The 22,718-nt window shown below is 36.5% G+C and overlaps 1 protein-coding gene across 3 annotated transcripts; it reads left to right on the top strand.

Annotated features, from left to right (window-relative positions):
* The first annotated feature begins 1,240 nt into the window (after positions 1–1,240).
* LOC127440427 (protein ABHD8-like) lies at positions 1,241–20,387 on the top strand. 3 transcript variants are annotated; one of them, XR_007897130.1, is made up of 6 exons: positions 1,241–1,632; positions 8,981–9,745; positions 10,139–10,309; positions 11,233–11,449; positions 16,167–16,551; positions 19,703–20,387. XR_007897130.1 is itself a non-coding variant. In XM_051696985.1 (5 exons), exons 2-5 carry the CDS (start codon positions 8,994–8,996, stop codon positions 16,419–16,421), a joined length of 1,395 nt encoding a protein of 464 aa, XP_051552945.1. In that variant the 5' UTR covers positions 1,241–1,632; positions 8,981–8,993; the 3' UTR covers positions 16,422–20,387. The 3 variants fall into 3 exon arrangements, 2 of the variants coding, with proteins under 2 accessions (XP_051552945.1, XP_051552946.1); XM_051696985.1 differs by having other exon boundaries at positions 16,167–20,387; XM_051696986.1 differs by lacking the exon at positions 1,241–1,632 and adding an exon at positions 7,966–8,046 and having other exon boundaries at positions 16,167–20,387.
* The last annotated feature ends 2,331 nt before the right edge of the window (positions 20,388–22,718 follow it).

A 22,718-nucleotide genomic window follows, 5' to 3' on the forward strand; every position in this document is an offset into this window, starting at 1 on the left:
GCTGCAGCTTTAAAAAATGCATCTCAAAACACCAGCATTTCCTTCCATCCATTATGATGCTTCTAGCTTTTTGTAACATAAGAACACATTCAGTCTGAACAGCCCTTAAAGTATTTACAGGTCGGTAATAATTCATTTTTAACGTTAAATAAAGTTTTTGTTTAGGTTTTAATTAACTTTTTGAATTTTTTTGAAAATGCCATTCTAACAAAAACAATTTTGTTTAAATGGTCTTTTATCTTTGAGTCAAGATTAAATAGATTTTATGTTCATCTCTTCTGCCGGGTCCTTCCCTCTTTTAGTAATATGATGAATCACACAATGGGTGCAGGTCATATTTCACCCCAAAATTAGAAAAAATAGAGAATAATAGCCTATTTTGCATAAAGCAAGCATCATTTGTGATTTTTGCATGGTGACTCATGATTTAAGATAGATTTTAACATTTATAAAAAATAAAAAAATATCATAATAATTAAGCGCATTTCTCCCAATAATCATTTCTGCAAAAATATATCATTCTCATTTACGTAATGCGAACAAAAAGTTTAGTCAAAAATACAAATATTTTACATTATGCCTTCATGATGATTTCACAGTAATAAAAAAAAATATTATTTGATTACTGCATTGAAATAACATGCTAATAACATAATTAAAATTATGTCAGAATGCAATAATAATAATAAAGGTAATTGTCTTTATGCAAAATATACTTTCTTGGGGTGAAATGACCCAGACATGTTTTAGCGAGATTACATTTTTCGCTTTCTAATTAAAGCAGTTTATTCATATTTAGTTAATACATTTATGTTTTATTATATACATAAAGCCAATATATATATATATATATATATATATATATATATATATATATATATATATATATATATATATATATATATTAGGTGATCAGAAGACAATAGACCCAATTTCTAATTTAATTCATGAAATATAATATAATATACAAATACCACCAACAATAGTACATTGTTTTTGAAGCACATTTCTTCATTAGTACAGGTTCTACAGGATAAGGCAGCATTATTAAAGAATAATGGCTCCATGCATGCCATATACAGTATGTTTGTGTGTCATGACTCATGTATGAGGTAAAAATGCTGCTCTCTGCTTTCTATCTCATCTGGGCTTAGCAACAGCACGAGCAGACACTGTATTGGTCACTGCTCAGTGATGAAAGCCCTGCAGTTCGTAACAACTCCTGTCAGTCAAGCAGAAAACGAACCAAGACATGCTTCCCGACTACAGGAGAAAACAAGGGCACTGGGGCAACCGTGAGGATACTGAGCGCGGACGCATCATGCATGGAGACGCCGCTGGACCGGTGATATTACGATGCACCGTTTTATTTACCTGCATCCGCGTGCGTTCGGTTTAATTCGATTTTAATAGCATAAATCAAAACTAGAATGCTGAACCGATGCCAAACAACTCTAATGTGTTCTGCAGAATGCTTAAATTACATTATTGGTCTTAATGCAACAGATTCGAGATATTAAAAATGCAGAATTCTGTTTGTTTTGCGACATCATAACCCGTCCATCAAATATTGGTGCATCGTAAAATCTAGCGCGCTTACAAATCCGATTCGTCTTCTAGGCATTGATCAAGGTAGGAATCATATTTCAAAATAATATTAATATCCGCTTTCATAATGTAACGATGCATGCTTGATAACTGCAGTATGTTTTGCAGAATCGTATCTCTGTTACATGCATTGCGCAGCAACCAATCAATCAATGGAACTGATGTGTTTAGAACTGTTACAATGTCTCGCATAATGAAACCACGGCAGTCTGCTCAATGGAATGCAACGGGGCAAATAATAATAATGTTTTGATAATGATTGCAAATTATTAAATATATATATATATATATATATATATATATATATATATATATATATATATATAGTATTATTATAATTATTTTTATTTTATTTTTATTTTTTTTGGGGGGGGGGGGGGGGGGGTTACTGGTGCACTTTAGTGCATCAATTATTAAAACACAAAATGTTATATATATGCACAAATGAAATCATTTGCATTCTAAGCGTGCAGTGTTCTGGTTGTAGGTTACTATAGCACTTTACTGTACAGCAGTCTCTGCCTACACACTCCAGTTCTGCATTGCAGCCCGAGTGATGACATGCCAAAACACACTCCCATCCGGCGAATGTGGGGCAATGCATGCATGAGGATTAGATTTGTTTTTCATTGGAAATAAATTGTGTCAGCATGCAATTGCAAGTCCAGGGCAAAATCAAACAATATGGAGTTATTCACATCAATATGACCTCATGGCATAATTTACCCGAATACTGCAGAAATATCAAAAGAAATCAGTGTGTATGGCATATTGCTTATACATTTATAAATAAGGGAAAATGTAGGCTAAACCACTTCTTATATGATGTTTTCTTTAAAATAATAATAATAATAATTAAAAAAAAAAAAACATTTTCTTTTCATTGAGTGCTACATTTCATCAGGATGCTGTTTTTATAAGTATCATTGATTTTAATATATGGTTTGAATCTATAGATTGAGAGTTTCATTGTTTCTTGTTTTAGTAAATCTGGCTTTGATTCATACAAGAGGGTTTTTGCTTCAGTACTTTTATTTTACCTGCAAAATTCACAAGGACAAGTCTAGTGCTGTGAAATGATTGATTACAATTATCATAAGTGCTGAAATATTAATGACTAATTAATATAACATTTTATTTATTAATATAGTAATATTATGTCATATTTATTTATCTTAGTACATTTAAACTCATTGTTTTTTACTTGTTTTATTTTTGTATTTATGTTTTATTATTTTCTATATAATTAATTTTCTATATTTGTATATAATTATAATATAAAAAACAATTAACTTCTGTATATATGAACCGATTATTTCATAGTAAACTATAAGTATTGTTCATGGTTTCATCATATCTATCATGATAGACAGACAGACAGACAGACAGACAGATAGATAGATAGATAGATAGATAGATAGATAGATAGATAGATAAACAGTTGAAATGTGGTTGACAAATTGTCAACAACACTGAGGTTTATAGATTGTTGCATCTTTCCTTCTATCTCTCTTTCATTCGGTCCATCTCCCTCTCTCTGCATGTGCATCTATCCAGTGTGGATCCCAGTGCAACTTTACTGTTAATTAGTTTCCCTGTGGATTGGCAGTATAAAGCACTTGATGCAGGAAAATCATTTAGCTAATTGGCTGGATCAGTGTTCCCCTTCTCCATCTGTATACCAATCACTGTTGAATTTTAAAAGTCCTCCTGGATACTGAACTTGCCATCAGTCATTTTGCAGCAGCCTTAAAGAGATAGTTCTCCCAAAAATGTAAATACAGTCATTATCTTCTCACCTTAATGTTGGCACCCTTGACAACAGCCTTGTCAATGGATAATTAACAATTTCTGTTTTTAATTTTTAGCAAAACAAATTTTGCTCTTAAGGTATCGGTATCGACAACCTTGTCTCACAGAATTACGTAACTATACTGTACCTAAATTTTTACAAAAGGATTTTTACGTGGCTCAGTGTATGTATCGTGGCAATTTCCGGGTGAAATGAACACTAGAGGCGCTAAAACAACAATCACACAAGTCATGAGTAAAATGGCAGGTTATAAACGAGTTCATAAACACTTCCTTTTTGCCCTGTTCCTCACACAATGCTATCTTATGACATATTTTTCTATACACGTTTACTATAGCGCATGACTTGTGAGGCGATACATTTTACTGTTTGAATTACATAACCAATAACTACATTTACAAGATTGTTTGGGCACAGTCAAATTGCATGGTAGCTTACGATGCAAAGGACCGAGATACAAGTCCTAAAAGAGCACGCGAGTCGACACGTGAGCCGAAAGTGTCATAGAAGCACCACAAAATTAACGTGGTTGCTTCAACAATTGCGTTTTCGCCTTACATTTGCTTTTTCTGACACTATCGGTTAGGTTTAGGGTAGGGAGGTCAGTTTTGTTGATTAAAACTCAACAGAGAACTAACCTTAAAAACCTCATCTGTTTGGGAGAAGATTTAACTCGCCTTTAGCACCACACAGTGGACATTTCACCTCAGAACTGCCACGATATGTGTAAGGAGAACCGTAAAATAATTTTGCAAAAATGTCGGCACAAATGACATAAGTTCTTTTTAAGCTGTTTCTCCTTTAAAAGATAGAGTTCTAACTCCATTGCATAAATTCCAGAGATTTACTTCAGCCGAATCAGCCCTGCGGCATAGATTTTCATGTAGATGCTGAGGTGGACACTTTAACAGAAGCTGTCAGTGGCATAAGAGTAGCTTCTAGCTTCTAGCAAAAAAAAAACAAACAAACATCACTTGAGGATCCCGGAAGGTCTTTACATTTCCGGAAAGGTCCTCAAAGCTGAAATGTGTTATTTTTATGTTAAAATACTTTCTCCTATCCCAGCTTAATATGATGAGAATTACAAGTAAACCATTAGTAGGTTGATTTCCCATAAAAGTGTAGACAATGTGGCTCTGTTGCCGACCACCCCAACAAAGCAACATTGGCTCAGCCAATGGCGTGAGTTGGGGTGGGACCCTTTGGTGACACTAATGGTACAGAAATAACATTTCACCTTTATATCTTGATCGATCTTAAATCGTGTTTGATGTTAATGATAAATGTTGATTATGGGATTAGCATCTGTTAGCAACTCACAATATGAAAGAAAAAAAACACATTGATATAATTTTTACAAGAAGTGTCTGATATCTACAGGCACAAGGCAGTAAGACAGTACATTTGAGACTAGACCAATATGGTTGCCACCACCTCTTCATTTGATTATTAACAATACATCACCACTAAAAACCTTCTCTCGTTCAGTCTGAATAATGTATGGCACCTCAAGATGAAAAATAGAACAGGTGAAGGAATGAAAATGAGAGAAAGAGATAGACATAGAGAAATGGTCTTAATGATGACTAATGTTGTTGCTGTTGTTTGCTGGTCTCACTGGCTGCAGTACAGGAAAATTAGAGCTGCAGCATCTGTGTTCTACATGTCACTCCCTCTCACAGTGAGAGACCACTGCTGTGTGAAGACAGAAAACATTTCAGAGGAGTTAGACACTTTACAGAGTTTAACACTTTTTGCCAAGTACTAAAGTATAAGAAATGTAACTTGTTGCTGGTGTGGAAGGACGGACAGACGGACGTACTGACAGACAGACAGATAGGATAAACAGACAGACAGACAGACAGTCTAGATGGACAGACAGACTGATGTAGACATATAGACAGACAGACAGACAGTCTAGATGGACAGACAGATTGATGTAGACAGACAGACTAAATGACAGATAGACAGACAGACAGTTAGAAAGACAGACAGACAGTCTAGATGGACAAACAGATAGATGTAGACAGACTGACAGACAGACAGGTAGAAAGATAGACAGACAGACAGACAGACAGACAGACAGTTAGAAAGAAAGATAGACAGACAGACAGTTAGAAAGAAAGATAGACATACAGACTGAATGATAGATAGACAGACAGACAGGTAGAAAGATAGACAGACAGACAGACAGTTAGAAAGAAAGATAGACAGACAGACAGTTAGAAAGAAAGATAGACAGACAGACTGAATGATAGATAGACAGACAGACAGACAGACAGACAGTTAGAAAGATAGACAGACAGACAGACAGTTAGAAAGAAAGTTAGACAGACAGACTGAATGATAGATATACAGACAGACAGACAGTTAGAAAGAAAGACAGACAGACAGATGGACAGACAGACAGTTAGAAAGACAGACAAACAGACTGAATGATAGACAGACAGACAGTCCGTTAGAAAGAAAGACAGACAGACAGTTAGACAGACAGACAGACAGAAAGATAGATAGACAGACAGACAGACAGACAAACAGACGTACTGCTCTATCTGTTCTGAACATCCCAGAGCCCTTGGCATGGCTATATTTAAACTAGACACAGAAGACGCCAGGATGCTTGGCAGAAGACCTTTCTAGACTAAGAGACAATCCCAGCTACATAGATTTCTATGCAGGTATAAGTGCAGTCATGTGATATGGGCAGCTTTCACCATTAGTACCCAAGGGAAACATGCTGGAAGAGCCCAGGGTTTTTTAGATCTTTGTGTAGGTCACGATGTGAATAATCGCATCTCTTTCAGGATACCGCCGCCGAGACCCATGCAATGTGCGGCACACTCTCATGTCATTTTACACTTGCATATGCTTGCAATGTTTTGCACGGACGAGTGTGTGTGTGTGTGTGTGTGTGCATTGTTGTATTTTTCCTAAATACTTCCATATAATCTCACGCTCTAAAAGGATCTTTATGTTCTCAGAAGCTACACTTTTCTTAAGAGAAATATAACTAGACACGAATGAGTCAATTTTTGACATAGTACACAGCAAAAAAATGTAAACAAATTTTGATGAGGAGGAGGGCGATTGGGCAATCGGGCTAATCAGCCGAGGAGAGGGATAAGTGCAGCGGAATGCGGCAGTTCGGGAGAGAGAGCCACATGCAGCTGCCATTTTTGTGTCTTTTTGTTTAAGTTCCTATTAAAATATTACTTTGATTGTTCAGCCAGTTCCCGCCTCCTCCTTTCCCATTTTAACCTTGTTACACACATGTTGTTACTTTATGTTGTGTTTTATCTTGTTTTCCAGTAAGAAATATCTCAACATTCTTATAACAAGATAAATAAATAAAGTGACGAGATAAATGACTTTTTTTTTATCTTTTGTCCCATTTTTTTATCTAATTGTCTTGTTTTCAGAGAAATCTAGTAACAAGAAAAAAAGACTTGATTTAAAGGGAAAACAAGATTATTTTTCCTACCCCATTGACAAAAGCTGTTTTAAGCATAATAAACCCAACCAAAAACAGGAGTTAATATGCCATTCTGCTCCTCAAGTATTTTTGTCTTGTTTTAATGATGTTTTGATATTTATGCAGGAAAATGGGACAATATATATATATATTTTTTTTGCAATGTAAGAGTATAGAGCTCTAAACTGAATGTAGATCACATAGCTCAGATCATTCAGTCTTGGAGGAATTTGATGAGAATTGTTTGAGTTCATATAGAAATCTCGATACTGCCGATTTTTCTTTCCTAAAAAAATATATATATATCTTTGTGCATGTAAACAGTACAAGCTCTCTAGTTTCCTCTCTGCTGTGTGTGCGTTTGTATTTTTCATGGTGTCTTTGTTAAAGTGCTGACCGTTTGTGTGCTGACAGCAGCTGTCATTCTGTCGCTCACAGTAACAGCAATGCAGTGCTTCTGTTGTGCAGCACAGTGAGCTTTGAATGTTACAGAAAGACTGGAGGGGGTTCTGCAGTATCAACCATAACAAAATAACACTGGAGATCAAATGTTGCAAGGGAGATTTAAACTTACCCAGCTGGGTGAAATTCACTTAGCAGAAGAACATCATGGACTGGTTTCCTCCTAATAACCCTGGAACACACGTGTCTGTAATGTGAAGTATTTCCAAAGAAACAGGATGCAGTATTCAACAAGAAATACAGGCTTGAGTTTATCTATTTGGAATTGATTGGATTGTGAAAGTGGCCTTTATATGACAGGGTAGGGGTTGAAAAATAACAGGGCTTGGTGATGTCAGCGGAAAAGGAAAGTCATTTCTGAGGCGGAGCAAGTTTTTACATTTTTTGGAAAGACGACGAAGACAGATAATTTTCTTGCATTGCATTGATAAATCGTTCAAAATAGGACCAGGAACATGTATTAACAATTTTGATTTAATGTTTACTTTAAAAGAGCGAAACATATTTAACGCTGGAGATCGACCGATAATCGGTTTAACAGATGGATTTTTACCGATATTTACACTTTTCTGACTTATGTCTTAGAGGACATACAGTAAGTGTGAATTGTCTGCTTCTATGATGAGTTTTGCCTTTCAAGCCAACTACTGTCATGACGGAGCAACAGTTTGAAGAGAATATTGCTGTGCAAGTAGGTTAAAGTCAATATATTTATATGAATTTAAATAATAACACATCCAGTTTAATGGCACAGTCTTTTGAGGGTAACTCTATCGCCCCTTTGAGTATTGAGGTTAGTAACACAAGAACGCATTTTAAAGGAATATTCCGGGTTCAATACAAGTTAAGCACAATCGACAGCATTTGTGGCATAATGCTGATTACCACAAAAATGTGTTTAGACTCATCCCTCCTTTTCTTTAAAAGAAGCAAAAATCTGGGTTACAGTGAGACACTTACAATGGAAGTAAACGTTAAAATACTGACTGTTTCAAAAGTATAGCCACAAGACATAAACAATATGAGTGTTAACATGATTTTAGTGTGATAAAATCACTTACTAACCGCATCTGTGTAAAGTTATAGCCAATTTTACAACTCAGTTGTCATGACGATGTAATGTCTACAAACCCTAAAACGACCATAAAAATGAAGATTTCAAGAACTTTACAGCTCAAATAATACATATGTTTTAATGGAAGAATGAATGTAAGTGCTTTTATAAAATTATAAGCTTCACATTTCTGCCTTTAAACCCTCCAGAAATTGGCCCCATTGACTTCCATTGTAAGTGCCTCACTGTAACCTCCATTTTTGCTTTTTTTAGAGAAAAAGGAGGGATAGGTCGAAATTAATTTTTGTGGTAATCAACTTTATGCCACAAATGCTGTCGATCGAGCTTAAATTGTATTGAACCCGGAATATTCCCTTAAGCATGTTCAACCAGACCGAGCTTTGGCGATGGGCTGGTCAAGCGCTCGGGTCTGCCTTCGCGTATTTGCGTTGCAAGTATGTTTCTGGCCTAAGACTTCAGTATATTATGCTATACTTTTGCAACAGCTTTCACAATGCATTTTAGTAATGTGAAGTATTTTAACATTGAAATTGTAATTGTGTGTCATTAGGTAAACAAGCACCATGTTGACCAGCATCGCCGAGAGCATCTTCTGCTGTTTGACGGGAAAGACCTCCAGCGTCGTTCTGCCGGTTGAGTCGTCGGATGGCAAACCGGCTAACGGATTCGAGTTTGTGGAGGTGAAGCCGGGTCGGGTGCTACGTGTGCGGCACATCCTCCCAGAACGGCCTGCGACTACCGAATCGCAACCAGAACTGGGCAACACAGTCCACTGCAAACGCAAGATCACGGTGTACCGCAACGGGCAACTCGTAATCGAAAACCTGGGTGACGTTCTCCACTCTGAGATCCTGCAGTGCCAGAACGGCGACGTGGAACCGTGCAGCACGGTCGAGGTGGAGCTGTCCGACTACACCACTGTGCCATTGTCACCCGATCCCAAACCTGCTCCGTCTCTTCCCAGTTCAGATCAGCAGAAACCTGCCCCTCCGCCCAGGCGGCGGCGACGGAAACCGAAGCGTACCGTGATGATCGATACGGAGTGCTGCATCAGCAGCTGTAAGGGGACGCACTCGGATGTGGCGCTGTTTTTCATCCACGGCGTTGGCGGTTCGCTCGACATCTGGGGCAGTCAGCTTGATTTCTTCTCACGGTTGGGTTATGAGGTCATCGCCCCTGATTTGGCAGGGCACGGCGCCAGTATCGCCCCTCAGATAGCGGCAGCGTACACTTTCTATGCCTTAGCAGAGGACCTGCGTGCCATATTTAAGAGATATGCAAGAAAACGGAACATCCTTATTGGTCATTCCTATGGGTAGGTGTTTCTCAACATATTTGTGGCACATTTTTACACTATTCACTACCAGTATGGCTGGGTGAAATATTGGATATTAATTATATAATTGTGTTAATTTTGCCCGCGATATAAAAATAAGCAATATCGTGAATAAAGCAATGGTTCTAATGCACTCTTTATTTGGCCACTACATTTACAAATTTCAAGCATCTAAGAATAAGCCCAAAATAAGATCCAAAAGTCTCTCTGATTACAAGAAACCATTACAGTCAAGTGAGTCCAAACTCTTGACTGGTTGTGTATAACTCACTGAAACCTATGCATTTTGTTACCGTTTATAGTTTTTATGAGTTATTATATATATTTATATATTATATATTCTGGAGCAATCGCTTTCTTGTTTATGTGAAGGGTGTCGTTCTGCACGTTCCTGGCACACGAGTATCCGGAGCAGGTGCATAAGGTGGTGATGATAAACGGAGGAGGCCCCACGGCGCTGGAACCCAGTCTGTGCTCCATCTTCCAGCTACCCTCCTGCGTTCTACACTGTCTGTCTCCATGCCTGGCCTGGAGCTTCCTCAAGTAAGACACAATCCATAAGCTTTATCCTTTTCATATTTTTTTTGATTGTGCAGTCAACTGTGGTCTTGTATAGAGTATAGTGCGATATTTGGGAAATCGTTTATTGATGTTAATCGATGGTATATGCTTCTGTTAAAGCCATCAGTATGCGTTATTTATACTTCATGCAGAATTCCTGGTGAAGAACTACACTACCCATGATCTTGAAAGAAAGATCCACCAATCAGAAAATCGCAGCCAACAAATCACGCCAAAAGAGCTCTGCAGCAACCGCTCACTCTCAAACCACTTATACTGTATATTTATATATACTGTATATTAATATTTTGCAATACAACTAAAGATATTGATTGTACACTATTAATCAATAACTTCAAATCAAGTTTTCTTTATTTCCATAGTTTTTTATTTGATTACATCATTCGCAATGCTTCATGGTATTGCAGTTCATTCCCTCATTGAAGTCTTTAAGTACACATTTAGGGAGGGGGGGGCTTGCAGTGTGAAGCACTTACATGTTTCCCCCATCCCCCCTGAAATCTACGCCCCTGAACAGCCACTTTGGAATGCCCAACAGCCAGTCAGAGCACCATAGCAACTGCATAGCAATGCACTAACAACCACCCACAACACCCACAAAATCACAGTGGCAAATTTTGCACAGGTAAACACTACTCACATTTTCTTGATACAAATGTATCAATGTGGGGGGCAAAAAACATACAAACAAATAAAAAACATTAGCATTGTTGAAACCGTTTGAGTCAGTTTTAAGCTGAAATTTTTATTGATATTTAATTTTGTCTCTTTGTTTCCTGTCCTCATTTTTGTCTCTCGTTGTCACTTTCTCATATTCTATTTCATTCTTAATCCTAATTTTCTCTCTTTTTTTTTTTTCTAATTTCCCTTCGTCTTCCTCACAGAGCTGGTTTTGCACGACAGGGTGCTAAAGAGAAGCAGCTCCTGAAGGAGGGAAACGCGTTCAACGTGTCTCCGTTCGTGTTGCGAGCGATGATGAGCGGGCAGTACTGGCCGGAGGGTGATGAAGTCTATCACGCAGAGCTCACTGTACCCATACTGCTGGTGCACGGCATGTACGACAAGTTTGTGCCCATCGACGAAGATCAGCGAATGGCAGAGGTTAGTGCACACCAAATCAATACACACAGAATTAACCTACACGCACTGTGGTCATTACTTGTGTGACAGTTACTTTTTTTCCCATTGTATCTCAATTTGGATACTGTGTACTAACCAGAGACTGAAAACTAAAGGTTTCTCATTTCGGTTCCTTCTAAGCAAAAACTGTATTTTTTCGTTCCGGTTCGGAAGTTCTGCAGCCTCCTTTCCAAATGGTAACCAGTTAGAACATAATAAAAGAACGGTTAATAATGTTCTTATTAAAATGACAGTACTCTGCGCTAAGGAGTGGGTGAAATACCAGTTGCAGTGTTGCCAGATCTCACAAGAGAAACAAGCAACCTCATCTGGCCACTTGCCACACCAAAATAAGTGAAAATAAGCAATTACATTTTTTCCTGTGTGGTGGATTTATTACTTAGAAATCATAACAAGCAGTTAATTAACAGTGAAGTATCATTTTATTTACAGATCTGCTTCTCATTCAAAACACATGATGCATTAATACAGATTTGAAGCTGCTATCTAACAAAAATTCAGTGACGACTTTGAAACAACTGAGAAATGTTCTTTTTACCTCTAATAATGTTTTCCTTGTATCTGGATTAACCGTGCATGTATATTGTAGTAATTATACATAGTTGTTAAAAAGGTCTTCATTCACAGAATGCGACATCCACAATGGGCAATTAGGCAAAGAAATGTGTGATGCAGCATTTTCCTTCAGGATCAAAGCACATGTTTTTTTGGGGGCATCATGAAGTGGTGTAATTCCAAAAATTCACTGTGATAAAGACTTTGGCCTTTGGTTTCATTAAAAAAATTATCAGGCAGGGACCTGGAAAGCTCAGCAAGTAAATTTGAATCCAGGGCGTGCTGAGTGAATCCAGTCAGGCTTCCTAAGCAACCAAATTGGCCCGGTTGCTAGGGAGGGTAGAGTCACATGGGGTAACCTCCTCGTGGTCGCTATAATGTGGTTCTCACTCACGGTGGGGCACGTGGTGAGTTGTGTGTGGATGCCACGGAGAATAGCGTGAAGCCTCCACACACGCTATGTCTCCGCGGTAACGCGCTCAACAAGCCACGTGATAAGATGCTCGGATTGACGGTCTCAGACGCAGAGGCAACTGAGATTCGTCCTACGCCACCCGGATTGAGGCGAGTCACTACGCCACCACGAGGACTTAGAGCACATTGGGAATTGGGCATTCAAAATTGGGGAGAAAAAACAAATAAATAAATTATCAGAACAAAATTAACCATTTATAACTGGTTACAAGCATTTAAAAATTACATTTTCACTCCAGAACAATTGAAAATGACTTAGTTCCCGTTTTCGGTTACGTTCTGTAAATTTTTTTCGCTTGTTTTCATTTTCGTTCTTTAAACCGTTTTTATTCCCTGGTACTAACATTACAAACTTCATCGATGACAGGGAAGTAAATGCAGCTGAAAAAGTGTTTATACCAAATAAAAAATAAAATAATAATTATGACAGGAATTTTTACCGTAGTTCAGTAAAAAAAACAAATTGTGTATTACAATAATGAGAATCTAAAGGGAATCGATATTGCAAATAACAGGAACTACAAAAAACGAATTCTCAATTGGTATAACAAAATCCTAATGGTCCCGAAATAGGCTTCAGTTACTTTATGCAAAATATCTTATTTTTTTATTTTGATATAGGGGTGAAATGTGACCTGGACATGTTTTTCTGAGATCCACCCATTCCTAATCTTGTTTACTCTATAGTACAGATAGTATGCAAATTAGGATGCAGCCTTTCATTTTAATCTGTCTGTGTACTGAAGGTTAGAATGATACAGTCAGTACGGTAGTACTCAGTACAGGTGCAGTTATAATAGAGCTACAGCTGGGTTTCGCATAGTCAAATTTCAGTCTTCATTTGTCTGTCCAAGTACAGATGACACAATGCGTAATCAAATACAGTGTTTAAAGGAAGGACGTCAGCTGAGGAAGTGTTAAACACACACTGCACGACACTGCTGTCTTTTGGAGCATGTGCACAAGGCCGAGGCCAATTGTGGTCCGATTAACGTGTATACATGCTGGACGAAACTGAGCTAAAAATAGAATAATCTAGGTCTGTTAGTAATACAAAATCGGACAACAGTGTTAACAATAAATGAGGTAAACCTAAGGGTTAGGGTTAAAAAAGCCACTTTATATTAGGCTAGCCTAACCTAACCTAACCCTAAACCTAACTCTACCCCAACTCTGATCCTAAACCTTACCCTTAATCCTAATCCTTAACACTACCCCAACCCCTATCCAGAGGAGGGTGCCTAACCCTAACCTACCCCCACTGCTACTCCTAAACCTACCCGTACCTCAACCTCAGTAGCAGCAAATGTGAATCATGTGAGACTTTGCAGAAGAACATGAAGTTACACATAAATGCATTGTATTTTATGTGTTTAATGTTTGTTCATAGTCGTTTGTTAAAGACACCCAATATAAAGAGGGACCAAACAAATTATTGTTTAGTCCGACTGAAATCGGCCTTTTAAAATGCATGTAATGGATTGAATGGGATGTTGTCTCATTCATAGCTCAACAGTGCTCTTACGGCTCTCTGCTGCACACAAGCGTGTCTCTGTGCTGTAACGGGCTGTTGATGAGTAATGTCCACAGATGTGCTCTGAATGAAAGACTGGTGTCTCACTGTACTGAACAGCGTACTGATTTTGCTCTTGAAGACTTGATGCAGTTAGACTCTAATTGTTTACAGGACACAGAGAAAATGCAGACTTTCTGAGATACATTTCTGATCAATGTGATTTTTCTAATTGCCCTGACCTTTAAGGAATAGTTCATCCAAAAATGAAAATTCTGTCTTCATTTACTCGCCTTCATGCTGTATGACTTTTTTTAATGTCAGCCTCAGTCACCATTCACTTTCATTACATCTTTTTTCCATAAAATGAAAGTGGCTGTCAGTAGAGATGCAACGAAAGAAACATTCTTGCCTGAAAACCGAAAATGCTTATTTTGAATAATTGAACAAATTCTAAATGTTATTATTAGGGATGCACCAAAACCACTTTTTCTGTAACAACACATTTCATTTTAAATGAGAGTAAACAGAAAAGAATTACATTAAAAAAAAAATGTGTATGCAATTAAGAAAACCTTTATTGTAAACTTCTATACTGGATAATGCAGCAGCAAAATTAACAGTAATTCCAGTGAAAATCTTCAACGAACATGAGGCCAGTTCTATTGTCACATTGTTTTTCCCCATATTGTACGTGGACTGAATTCATTAGTGGATCACTTTTGATCATTTTAGTTGTGATGGGATATCACATTGCTCAGTCAATTTAAATATTATTGCAATTTAATATATTATTATTGTTATCAATTAAATAATAACAATAGTTTAGTTATATTATCTAATTATACTATTTCAGTCATAATTTTTTAACTTTAAAACCCTCTGGCTTTTATTTTGGCGGAACACTCAAGGAAGCAGAGCATCATCGTGAGCACATCACGAGCCACGCATGCTGTGTGTGTGTGTGTGTGTGTGTCAACAACAGAGCAGCACTCATTCACTGAAGCGTGCTGTGCATGCAGACTATTTTTACTTATTTAACGCATCCTTTGTGATTCACAAAGCTATCGTATGGCTTCCAGAGACTTTGAAGATAATGTACGAATCATATGGACTACTTTAATGGTGCTTTTAAAGAAAGAAAGTCATATGGGTTTGGAACAACATTAGGGTGAGTAAATGATGACATAATTTTAATTTTTGGGTGAAAAATCCTTTTGTGTCATAATGAAAAATGGGCTTTGGCGAGTAAATTAAACAAAAAAATTTTTACCACTGGCCGGTAACTTTATTAGAAACTTCAACATAATGAATGGCTTAATTAAACAGTTACAACTTGCATGTCTTCTAATGAATTTTATTGCAATGGGAAATTTAACATAACAATTTTAAACGTTTTTAAAATGTGTCGACACATTTGTGGAATATTCCCCGCATAATGCCACCAAAACTTTATTTTACTGGGAGGAAAATGTTATAATTTTACTAGGAAGAAAATCATGATTTATCTTCTTTAGGTAGACTAGCTTGTATACAATGCTGCAACAAGTGACACCATGATCCGTGCTGTATGTCAATAGAGTGCAGCAGTCTGGTTTATTTAATTCTTTTTTTGTGTATTTTTCAATACAATTAAAATATATTGTTTCTATACTTATCAACAACTTTAAATCAATAGTTTCATTTTTTCCCCATCATTTTAATTGAATTATGTCATTCGCAATGCTTCATAGGTTTGTAGTTCATGCCCTCATTTTTGCTTCAAATCAAAGTTTGTTATGTTGTGATTCACCTCGTAGCTGTTTGATTTGGTTAATTGTTTAAAATTCTTTTATGAAGGATTTTATGAATTCCCTATGGAAAAGATGAATGTGAAAAAAGTGGACGAGCACTGTTGCGCTCTATAATATGCAGGTAAAATAGCCTGTGCATGTCAGAATTATGAGTAATAAATAAATAATGCCATAAACTGCTCACCATTGGGACGTGTGGCCAAAAGAAACAATATCTAAAAAATTCAACCGGTTGGCTAATTTCTATTGGTTTATCATTTCTAAAATTCACACCTAACACATTTATAAAATATTTTTTTGTCTTATTGATGATATATTTATTGTAAAACGTCATTATTTCCAGATCCTCCTGTTTGCGTTCCTGAAAGTGATCGAGGAAGGCAGTCACATGGTCATGATGGAATGCCCCGAGACCGTGAACACTCTCCTGCACGAGTTTTTCCTCTGGGAACCCGACACTTCAAAAAAGGACACGGTTGCCAAGGTAACAGCCGACCAGATGACGACTGACAACACCACGCCCATCCAGACGCTCAGTGTCGCCAACGGCAGCAGCACAGGGTCAACGCCCAAGGTCAACAAGCTCCTCAACAAGTAACCTATGATTGATGCTTTTGGGGTAAACCAATCAGAAGGCTGTCAATGGCTGGTGCTGCAAATGGTGAAACCGTCGCCTTGGCAACGAGCTGATTTTTGATCAGAAGGCCCGAATGGGTGTCACGAAGAGGGTGAGAATGTTTCAAGGGTTGAGACTCTCTTTGAGAAAGCTAGCAAAGGGGGAAAAGCAGTTGATTTTAAACCAATAAATTTGGTTTATGATATCGTAATGCCTTTGTTTCTCTCTGCAACCTTTGGACAATATCTTTCCTTCTTGTGCTGTCTAAACAAAACGACTGGATGTTCGTTCAGAGGATGAAATTGAGTGTGTCCAAGTGTTGGTGTCCAGATGTGACCGAACTACGAGATAAGATGGCAATTGCCAAAGTTTTACAAAAAAGTCAAGAGAGTGTGTTTAAAGTCAACATGAAACAACGTTCACAACCCATTTTACTACCTTAATTTGATGTATTTCCAACTGAAACAAGATATTATAAATGTAGAGCAGAACTTGATTGATTTAATTCATCGTCAATGATGGGATTTTGAAAAGTGGGTGTTATTTACTAGAAAGCAGCCAGGTGGTTGAAGGGGAAGGGTTGAAAAATGAGTGCTTGATGACATCCGCAAAGGAAAGTTGTTTCAGGGGCAGAGCAAGTTATTACTTTTTGGTAAAAGATTACGAGACAAAACTATTATTTAGAATAACGTGCACTGATGAATCGTTCACAATAAGACCAGGAACATGGATAAAGAATGAAAAATAGGTCAATTTTGATTTCACGTTGACTTTAAATTATTTGTACAGAATATGTGTTCACATCATCGCCGAGCACTGTTATATGCTCTGAATAATTCAATACAAATACTAGTATTACATTGACACATTTTTAACATGTCTTCCCTCCTCCATCAACTTGCCGTTAAAGATGGACCGTGCTTCAAAACAGACGTATAAAATATCGAATTCTATTAATAGATAATGAACGAAAGGTAAGGTATTGAAAACACAGGCTAGCTACACATTTTACTTGAAACTTGTATGAATTTAACAACAAAAGAACACGTTGCTTCACACGGAGGACAAAAGCAAGACATCAGATGAAACTGACTGTCGCAATGGGAAATTTCATGCCAGTAGGAAAACTCTTCCATCTCCTAGCAACCAGGAAGTCGGGCATTAGAGCAAATACAGAACGAGAGCGAGCAAAAGACAGAGCTATAATAATGTTGATGGCCATGATATGATGTAGTGCTGAGAAAAAAAACACCATATAAGCTACCACGCCTATACGTTACATCCCCTTATGGTATCAATAGAACTGCAAATGTTGAGTACTAGATTGCACACACAAAAAAATCTGAATTTATTAAAATGATTGATATTATGAAAATCTAACCACCAGGTTGATCTAAACACATTCAATTGGATGAGAGTGTAATGTGTGTGTACAATTAAGCTCAATGTCTGTCTGTCTATGCAAAGAATAAGATGTGGCTTATGTAAGCCTCCAGCAGGTCACCATGACAACAGGCGGTCAAAAGCAAAATGGATTAAGAGGAGGTCTGGTCCGTCTAACCCCAGATCGTTTTGCAGATAATTACACGTGTGCAGAACAAAAGTATTATCTGCAGTCTCCACACGTTCATCTCTTGAGTGAGTTTGTCTAACATATTAATTGTATTTAATGGAATTTTCCAGGTTAAAAATGAGTTCATCTGTATGGATCCCCACAGAGGGAAATAAAAAATATTTAAAGATTTACACATTTCAGTTTCATAACAAATTCCATCATATTGAATTCAGTAATCTTTAATAAAATAAAAATAAAAAAACAAAATAATTTAAGTTATATTAACTTAATTTTGTTAAACATTGCACAATTCAATTTAACTGAATTTTGTTGTGAAATTGAAATGTGTAATTTTAAGAAATATGCGAAGTAATTTTTTGAGTCTACTTTCAACTCGTCCCCCAGTTTGTAAGAACAAAAAACATGTTTACAGTAAGTCTATGGGGCAAGTGCACCGGAGCGTTTAGAAGCAACAATGTGCAATTATTAATTGTATTTTAATTTCCCCATACACAAATGTGTTATTTGAGCTGTAAAGTTGATTAAATAATCATTTTAGTGGTGGGACTACTTTTCCAGGCGGATGAACCTCTGGTTATACATTACCGCTGTTTGCACGTAAATAGTCCCTTCCTGGTATCCCTGTGTGTATCGTGGGAATGTTACCAAGTTTAGCGGCTTTACGTTCTCATGATATTAGTTGAAATATTGGAATAGACAAGATTAGAAACTGGATTTCAAACATTATTCTAGTGCAATGCGTTGCCCCATAGACTTGCGTTGTAAGAGCATTACAGTAAACAAGATTTTTTGCATGTTTCTAAAAGTTACATTTAGATGACCTTTTTTACTCTAAAATTGCTTACAGTATATGTATAGTAGGGATGCACTGATATTAAATTATTTGGTCGATACGATTGTTAAGAAAAACCCTTTTGGCCGATAGACCGATATTTGGCCTCTTACCTTTGTCAACAGATCACTGTTTGCTTAGTAATTACGCTTTAAATGTACAAAAAGCTACAAAAGCTATTTTATTGTTTGAACAATAAATAATTTCCATTGAACATGGAATGGAACTGTTGAACACATAACAGACCACAATTTTAAGACAGTCACAATGAAAAATAAATACATGATAAAAAAGATATATATATAAAAAACCACACAACATGACAATTGATGTGGGGGGAAATAAAAGGTTATTTTGCACTTTACATTTTTTTTTTTTTTCTGTTTTTTTTTGTTTTTGCAGTTCTAAACAACAGAACTCACATTTTACATATTAGAATAGAACATTGCAGATTTGTATTACGCATTTAACATTCTTTTTCGTATTGTATTTATTTAGGTATGTATTGCTTTATATTACACACAGAATAAATTATTCATTTATATAATTAATTATAAATAAACAATCTATTTTTCATACAGATGTTATCATGCTTTTGACCGATATGCTGGTTTTAATTTAGTTAATAATTGGCCACTAAATATTCAGCATTCAGTAACATATAAGCAAATGTATACTGGCTTATGACCTAATGTCAAGTTTATTGCAATCACTCCTGCGAATAAGAAAACAACTTTTTGACAAGAATTGCAATTTGCCTACACATTTGCTGTGGCTTAAACTCATCGCCTTTTGCCCAAAATAGTGTATTTGGCTCTTGTCAATATTAGCAGTGTATTTGTTTCCCCTTTTCAGTTTTCTGTCATACCCGGCTCTAATCAAAAGGAAGCATCCAGCGGTGCAAATGGCTTCTCTCCGCATTTGATTGGTGGACAGCACTGTCCAATAAGTACACGTGGCTAGCGCTGACAATTTCATAATCTGACATTACAGAAGAAAGAATGACATGACAAACTGAACACATTCATTCAACAGGGTAATACGCAATGATGTTAAACTTTTCCCTGCTAATGGACAGTAGAAGTTGTACTGGCTGGGATTTATTTTTTTGGAGAAAACATTGAAATAAAATGTAACACAATAATGAACAATACTGGCCAATACTGTTATAAACTGCCAAAGGTTCCATCAAGAGTGAAAATGAGTCAAATGAAGGAATATTTTTGGACTGTGCAAATGAATGAGTTTCTGAAGTGGACTGAGCTTCTCGTTTTGGGGGAGATAGGCAGTTATAAAGAATGAATGACACTAAAGACTGGAGAAGCGGTGATGAAGAATTCCTCTTCTTCTTCCACTGGTTATGTACTGATGTCAGTACCCCATTGTGAACATTGTGGTTCAGTTTGTGTCAAATATATGTATTGCATATATCTATGAGATAGTACTATATCATGCACTGCCTGAAAATATGTGCAAATAAAATGTCTTGAAAAAATATATATATAAATATATATAAATAAAATATATATATACATACATACTGTACATTATATATATATATATATATATATATATATATATATATAAAACTGATGGAAATAAAACTTGATAACTCTTTCTCTGTGCATTTTTTCATACTGTGTGTGTAAGAGAGCTGTTTTAATATACTATATAAGATATATACTGTACGTATATATAGAGACTGTATGTATATATTTCAAAATATAATTTTGTATTTAAAAGTAGGTTTCGGTACAAAAATTTGATTATAATTTAAGCCTGAAACATATGCATCTGTATATATCGTGCATTCTTCTAATGTGCAATTCATAACAATCTTTCAGTTAAACTTCTGTCATGGTGAAGCAACAGTTGTAATCTTACAGGACAACCACAAGAGGGTGATAATGATACTAAAACTTCCTCTGCTTCTGCTTGACAACAGGATGTTGAGAGCTTTAGTGAATATATGAGACCCTGTGTTACTGTGAATGTAGTTCAATGTATTGGTATAGAAAGTATTTCTTAAATGGTTTTGCTTCATGAACTTTTTCTTCAACTTTGGATATAAAAGTAGTGACCCCACGCAGAGCCAAAATCATTCAATGATAAATTAAATAGCATTAATAAGAGCAGAAGTGTGATTTACCACCCAAGCACATGGGGTTGTTCATGTCAAGTCAACCAAATTTCAGCAACTTCCCTGGATGAAAGTTTTGATTTTGTTAATACATTTTCTGAAGAGAGGTACACATAAATAATAATTAAAAGACACAATATTAAATCATGCGTAATCCATTATTTTATAGAGGGGGTATATTTTCGCCTTGATTTTGGAGCTAAACTACAGGTAAAAAATAACCTTAGAAAGGTGGCAGTGTCGTGATTTTATTGTTACACAGAGATAGGTAAGTCTATCACTAAAATCAGTTGACTTCAACACCTCTTGTTGCATTATATGCCAATGGGGTGAGTCAAAAAATGGGAAAAAGCACTTTGTGTTGTTTTTCCAAAGTTGGAGCGCCTATAACTCCAGAAGTATTGAAGATATCTTAATAGAAGTATAAAAGTTCTCTTCATATCCTTTTAGATTCTGGTTCAGAACAAACTTTACTTTTTGTCCCTTAATTTGTAACACCCCATTTGGTTAAATCCCAGCAAAATGGGGCTCTCAATATAAATGGTCTGCGCTTATATAGCACCTTTTTTAACCTTAGCAGTTCCAAAGCACTTTACAGTGTGACTCATTCACCCATTCATACACACATTTACACTCACACACCAATGATGGCAGGGCTGCCATGCAAGGCGCTAGCCTGCCATTGGGAGCAACTTAGGGTTCAGTGTCCTGCCCAAGGACACTTTGGCATGTGGAGTCATGTGGGCTGGGAACTGAAGTGCTAACCCTGTGATTAGTGTCCAACCCACTCTACCACCTGAGCCACAGCCACCCCATGTGGCTCCGTGCATAAATTGTTATATTTTACCCATTTTCAAAGGTGGAAAAACAAATGTGGGTCAAATGGTATGAAGCTATTGTATCTAGTCCAACAAATCAAAGATATGAAGTACATATTTTGCTAAAAACTAGAAATGTACGTTCATTCATTTACATAAAAACAATAACATAAAAATGTTGATTGTTGAGTGTCCAAAAATAGACTAATTGCCATAAGTCATAAGCTCAAAGTCAGTGGGCATGGCCATGAAGTTTTGGTATTTTCGTGCAAGCGTGCGCTAAGTCTAGGCGCAACGAGTTTGACGAAATCAAGCACGCAAAGCGTTAATTAGCTGGGTCAAGTGCAGTTTAATTCTGAGGTTCTTCTCCGGTTATTTCACCATCTGCGTCCTATTATAAAGTCCGTTCCCTGTCAAGCACCAGTGATATAAACAAAGACAGCACATTCACAAGAAGCTGGTTGTGTAAATGGACTGTATGCAATGAATTGAAAGAATTGAAAATTACATTCTTTTGTTCATTAGCTGCGTCCTTGATGAATGTCAGGCATATTTCTATGACAGTGACACGGTCCTTTTATATGCATAGAAAATGTGGTTCTCATCAGAATTTGGATGTACGCGCCGTTAAATTATGAAAGAGAATGTTAGTATTGTTAACCATTTTTCACTGCCACTTTTTGCAGTGACTTAAAAATCACTCTACGACAACAGGTGAAAAAATACCAATATAAATTAGATAATAAAAACAATTATAAATGTAAACATAACAATAATACTAATTGAAAAATAAACCATGACCTTTAGAAAGTTTAACACAAATCTCATAAATATATTGTTGTATAAAATGGCTACGACAGTGATTGTTAGGGACTTTATTTGTTCCACTATACAGTATTTTCAGAGTTTAGAC

Source organism: Myxocyprinus asiaticus, chromosome 5, assembly GCF_019703515.2.
Source record: "Myxocyprinus asiaticus isolate MX2 ecotype Aquarium Trade chromosome 5, UBuf_Myxa_2, whole genome shotgun sequence".
NCBI classification, from domain to species: Eukaryota; Metazoa; Chordata; class Actinopteri; order Cypriniformes; family Catostomidae; genus Myxocyprinus; species Myxocyprinus asiaticus.